Genomic DNA, 6181 nt, shown 5'->3' with positions numbered 1-6181 from the left:
TTTATTGTGAATAAAATTTAGATATTATTTAACATCTAAATAAGTTAGAATAAGATTCTAATTTATTTTAATAAGATTTTAGAAATCTTATGACTTTTAAAATAGTTTTAAAAGGATATAAAATATAATATTCAAAAAAAAAAAATCAAATCTAGGTATATCCTAGATGATTTGATCGAGAGTCCCAATTGAAATAAGATTTGGACTCTTGGTTTTGAATTATTATAAATAGGATCTTAGGTTTTATTTTAAAAACAACTTTTTCTCCATCTTTTAGTTGAAAATAAAGTAGAGAACAAAATAAAAATTTGGATTTCTAGCATTTGCGTTTTTGAGTGCCCACACACTCCCGTTGATAGAAAATATCGTATTGGAAGGCTGTGGTTTCTACGCAAATTGGATTTACATTGAAGAGAAAATCTACGAGAGGTTAGTTTTCTAGTAAATTCTTTTTATTTAAATTCATAGTTAATTTATATTCATATGTTCGATTATAATTTATGAAATTATGTAATTGCTTCCGCTGTGTTTCGATTTGATCGAAAATAATTTTCTTAGCCGGAATTGTTCCGAAGGCTATATAATTTCCAACAGCTCCCTCGGCTAAATTTCTTCGAGAAGATCACTCAGACACTCACAAAAATTTCCACGTAAAACAAAAAAAAAAAAAAAGAACTCTACTACTTTGTAATTTATTTAAAATTCATTCTGAAATTTTTAATATGAAAATTCGAAATATTAAAATGTATTATTGTTGTTTCTAGTACATCCTAGGTCATACTTTTTAGGTTTAATTAACATAACGAATTATTCTCAATATTAAATTAATAAATAAGTCAACTGATATAGCTTTTATTCTCTAATTCATATTTAGTTTTATCAATTTTATATGTAATTTTATTTATGCACAATAAGTTTTAATTAAAATTTTAAAAAATACATATAATAAAATGAAAACAATTGAAAAATATTTTAAAACTGAATTATAAGTTTTTTAAAGATTTCTAAAAACACCACATTTAACTTAAATTTAACTGAAATCAAGTTGATAAAGAATATTTTGAGAAAAAAAATAATTATTTTGATATATTGGGTTACATAAAGAAGCACATTAAATTTATTTTGGATTTTTTTTTGGCCTAAAAATATTCCCAAATTCTTAATAAAGGATGATTCATGCATGATTGTTTAAAATCCATTTTAGAGCAAAGAAGAGATGCTCAATCGTGGGCTTGCGGCCCAAAAGAGATCAATAAGAAAATGAATTAATTAATTAAAAAGAGAAAAGAAAAAAAACGTATTAGCTTCTCAGTTCCCAAGGTTTTTTTAAAATAAGTTTGTTTAAATAATTACTATTATATATAATTAAATATATTACAATTATATGTGTGTGTGTGTGTGTGTATATTATTAAAAGTGAAGGTTAAATATATATATATATATATATATATATATTATTAAAAGTGAAGGTTAAATATTTAATTTTTAGATGGAGGTTAAAATAATAATGAGCTATTTAAATATTTAATTAAATGGTACTGGTCGTGTGCAGACCATGTATGGGCGTAGACATAAAACTGTAGTCTAAACATGTAATCTAATTTTTTTTCCATGATTTTCAACCCACACTTTATAATTGATATCCACTATTTTTTTAAAAGACGTTGAAATCCGCAACAAATACTACCTTCTGGTGCTTAAATTACAACCTTCGGGGCTAATGTTATAGCTTGCAAACTACGTGTATGACAAGCTCGCTCAAAAAATTGTTGGTACGAGAAATCGAACTCATGATTATTGGTAAAAAAAATAATCTTAAATTTTGTATAATTATTGACCGATTTATCTATTCTGAGGCATTGATGGAAAAATGTTGATTGCCCCCAATCAGATAATAACAAATAATTAAGTGGTAAAGAGATCAAACATTTTGGTGATAGATAATTCAGAAAATCATACAGATGATCAAATTAACATATATGGATAGTGCTAAATTATTATATCATCATTAATTATATATACAGTTAATTAATAAAAAAACTTAATTAATTATATTCGCAATTCTTTCCCTTAACTCAGCCTTTTGAACGATTCAATTCAGGATTCTTGTGGTTTTGATGCTTTGATCCTTAAATCAAGCTGCCCTATGTCCATTCCGTTGTAAGCAACGGGAGCATACATCCATAGTTCATCCGAACTCAGAAGCTACAGCAGAAATAGTAAAAAGAAAGCCAATATTAAGATCTATATATATATCTTGAAAGATCGTGGAATATGTTGTGTGATTTTTCTCTAAAGTTATACATTTCAACTTCCACACTAAGTTATGCAAATTTTAGATCTTTGAATCCATCAATATATGATATATTAAATTGGCAATTCAACTTAGACATTCTGTTAGTCTAGGGGTTTACTCAGTCCGCACCGAATTTGGCAGTGGCCGTAGGTTCCCACGTTATAAAAAAAAAAAAGTCATGATATATATTCAAGTGCATTGTAGCCTTTGTTTAAGATCTGATCAATTTATGTATTAAACTTGAAAAAAAGAAGGAAAGAAAACGCTAATTAGGAAAATATTTCTTACCTTGATCTGAAGTTGCAAGAATTTTACATATTCCACAGCCTCTTCAAGCATAGTACTGATATCAACCTATTATATAAGGAGAAAAGAATCTTGTCCTCAGATCCTAGTTCTAGAAGAATCCATGGACTCAAAATTTAGTCCATAAATTTTAGAAATTATATAATTTTTTTGAATATTTTAATTTCAGGGAATTATTTACATGAGGCTGTTCATATTAATGTAACACCAGTTTTATTCAACAATTCTCACCTTCGTTCCGTTAGGAACCAGACCCTGCAAGACTCTCAATCTCTCATTGATTTTCTCTCTTCTTTTCTGTAAAATTGCGAAAATATAAAGTAAAACAACATCTACAATTATTGAATGATGTTTTAAGGTTCAACACATTGCAATTACTCCAAATATACTTACTCTTGCATAAAGACTCTGAGGGTCAGTTGCTGCACCCCGGGTGGCCCGAGTCTTTCCACTGCCTTTCGAGTCTGAACTCGAAGCCAACCCTCCGTTTAGTTCGTGTGAACCAGAGGCTGAATCATCTTTGGTGCTGCAGCTACTTGTGTTGTGCCTCACAAGCACGATATTATTATCGTTGTTATCGTCAAGAGTCTTCATCTTAATGTTTCTCTTGTTCTTGTGGGCCTAAATAACAAAGTAATCAAATGGAAATGATAATCAAAAATATAAAAATGATCACCTCCTTTCTCCTCTTTGCAAACAGTAAATGATTCATATATCATCATAAAACACAAAGGTGACATCAAGTGTATATATGCATGGTACTTACTTCTGTAGGCATTCTATGCCTTTTCTTGGATGACTCCCTAGGGCTGCTGAATCTATCTTGTTCTGATGGCTCAGACATTGACGGTTCCGGCTGGTTTTCGTTTAGTCCTATACTGTCTCTGCTTGTTTCCTGGTATAGGAACCCATGATCCCCTTCCGTTACATTATTATAAATCAATGAATGACACCGGGAATAGTCGTTTTTACTCTCCTTTAACCTGTAATCCATTCCCATGGGATAGTATGTTTCATAACTTGAGAAGGGAAATAGAATATCATTCCCCCGTGATGCGTCTATTTCACTATCATCGGTCCATGCAGAAACTGCCAAATTAATCGACTTCTGATCGGGCCAAAAACTCGAAGAGTTCGAGAAGTTAGAACTACCCGATATGTCGTATGGATCCAAGGGGTTTCGAAGTAAACTCGACATGAAATCCCTTCGTCTGAGCACGTTCCATTGAATGAACCCCATTCCCCTTCATACACTGCACCAAGAAGTTTCATAGATTTTTTTTTAAAATATCTTGAAAAATATAATAATGTAAATAAGAGATGGTCGCTTTGGTTCTTAGTTGCTGAAGGGAAGCTTGGTGTCTTGAAAGTGTTAAAGAGGTGGATTTTAAGACATTATTTATAACCTTAACTTAGGATAAAAATATATTATTTGGTTAATTATTATACTACTTGGCTGTTGAATACAAGCAATACGTGCTCATAGTTTATCATCACTATTAACATATTTAAAAATCAAAATTTTAATGTATCAAACCATGCATTATTAGCCTTTCATTTTTTTTTAATTATAAAATAATGACAATATGTAAAATATAATGTATAATAGTCTTTTTTTCCCAAAAAAATTGCAAAATAGTGTGTATTTTTTTTGGTTTGGTATCAAACTTATTTTTTTCTCATGCTTGGCTAATGTGATAATAATAAAACTTATGTTAAGCACATAAAAATATACATAAACACGAATAAAGGAAAATAACAAAAAAATTTCCTCCCATTTTGAAGTATCGGAGTCATGTTACTTTAATTATTTTTCTCTTTTTTATCATATGAATATAAATATGAGTAATATGAGATTTATATTCGTCATATTTGTCATGTAGGAGATATCGATACGAAATAAACTTTAATTATTTTTCTCTTTTTTATCATATGAATATAAATATGAGTAATATGAGATTTATATTCGTCATATTTGTCATGTAGGAGATATCGATACGAAATAAACTGTATTGTATTCGTGGTTTTAGTGGTATTGAGAAAAAAATAAAACAAAACTTTGAAAAATTAATAGAATCAAAACTCATAACATGTCAATTTTTAAGTAATGAACTCATATATACAAATAGAGAGGCACCATCTTCATCTATTAATTAAGTAATAATAATTAATGGTATAGTATCTTAAAAAAAAATTTAATGGATTGGACCTACACCAATATATAACGCCATTATTACACATCCTCTAGCATCCCTATTTAAGAAGCACATTACTCGGATAAACCCAAGTCATTATCAGAGTACTTTATTATTGTTAAAGGGGAAAAATATTTTTCTTTTTGTCATGTTATTAGCTAATTTATTATTTAGTCTATTACTTTTTTTTTTTCAGTTTTACTATTTTTCACCGAAGAGCAGATGTAGCATCGGATTAGTCAATAAAAGCAGGCATGACATTAACATTTTTCGGTATCATGTCAACAATTTCTGATACTATGTCAGCATTAGGGTAACAAATGAAAAAAATTGAAAAAAAAATAATGTATTAAAGCCGTGAATCGACTAATGACAAGATAAACAATGGATTTATAAGTTACTGAACTAATTTTTTTAAATTTAAGTTATTAATTATTAATTCGTTAATCCGTAGACACTATATATAAAAGCATCGATGAGATGACATTTTTTTTATGATTATATAAATGTGCATTGTGAGTATGCAATATACCAAAATATCAAATATTATATGCGATGATTTTCTAGTGATTATTTTATAGTAAATTATAGCTTAGAACTAGTTTGACATGCATGAGCTGTGAATATAATTAAAATTCATATAAAGTTGGTTTTAATATATATAATGGCGATAGAGAATATTTTTCATTATTATAAAGGAAAACATGCTCCTTTTTTTCTTTTTAAAGACGTGTTGCAGCAACTAGACGAGAACTAAGGCACTCGAGCGAGTCTGTAAGGGCATCCTTATTATTTTTATGTTAAGATTAGGATTTCATTCTTTTTTTAAAAAGAAAAAAATTATTTTTTTCCCGAATTAAATTGATGATTATTGTCATAAGAAGATTACCAATTATATATGTTTGAAGATGTTGTAAGTAAAAGTGTATACGAATCGAACCGGTTCGCGAGCATTTCGAGCCAAATCGAAAAGCAGTTGATTCGTATTGAGCTTTCGAATTTGAGCCAAACTCGAGCTCAAGTTATTTTGTTTGATTGATCGCGAGTCTTAATATTTTATTAATATAATACAATTATATATTAAGTAAGTAAATTTCGAGCTTTTCAAGTACTTATTTTCGATTAATAGTTCGAATATTTCGCGAACTATATTCGAATCTTTCGAGCCGAAACTTGAACTCGAGTTTTAATTCGAACCGAATTCGAGTCAGACATTTAAAATTTTTAAGCTTCGAATCGAGCTCGAACTCGAAATAGAACTAATTCGAGCCAAATTCGAGCATTATTTTTTATTTTTTTTGGGGTCATATTTGACTAGATTTTGTTCGTTAACTATTTGAATGGACAATAACTCAACCTATGAATCCACACGGCGGGATGCGGG

The 6181-nt window shown here is 29.0% G+C and overlaps 1 protein-coding gene across 1 annotated transcript; it reads right to left on the bottom strand.

Moving 5' to 3' along the window:
- Positions 1 to 2068: 2068 nt before the first annotated feature.
- On the bottom strand, positions 2069 to 3908 carry LOC142544854 (uncharacterized). The gene is made up of 5 exons (XM_075651886.1): positions 3369 to 3908; positions 2996 to 3223; positions 2834 to 2899; positions 2585 to 2650; positions 2069 to 2205 (listed from the first exon to the last, which is right to left on the bottom strand). Exons 1-5 carry the CDS (start codon positions 3840 to 3842, stop codon positions 2098 to 2100), a joined length of 942 nt encoding a protein of 313 aa, XP_075508001.1. The 5' UTR covers positions 3843 to 3908; the 3' UTR covers positions 2069 to 2097.
- Between the last annotated feature and the right edge of the window lie 2273 nt (positions 3909 to 6181).

Source organism: Primulina tabacum, chromosome 5 (genome assembly GCF_025594145.1).
Source record: "Primulina tabacum isolate GXHZ01 chromosome 5, ASM2559414v2, whole genome shotgun sequence".
Lineage (NCBI taxonomy): Eukaryota > Viridiplantae > Streptophyta > Magnoliopsida > Lamiales > Gesneriaceae > Primulina > Primulina tabacum.
The sequence above is the reverse complement of the archived record's forward strand: the minus strand, read 5'-3'. Positions and strand labels throughout refer to the sequence as shown.

What these genes read in the sequence shown, in the direction of transcription:
- LOC142544854 (XM_075651886.1), bottom strand. Translation starts at nt 3,842, where the DNA reads ATGGGGTTCATTCAATGGAACGTGCTCAGACGAAGGGATTTCATGTCG. An exon ending in GGCATAGAATGCCTACAGAA is followed by an intron (nt 3,224 to 3,368) that starts GTAAGTACCATG and finishes TTTGTTATTTAG; the next exon opens with GCCCACAAGAACAAGAGAAA. An exon ending in TCTTGCAACTTCAGATCAAG is followed by an intron (nt 2,206 to 2,584) that starts GTAAGAAATATT and finishes TTTCTGCTGTAG; the next exon opens with CTTCTGAGTTCGGATGAACT.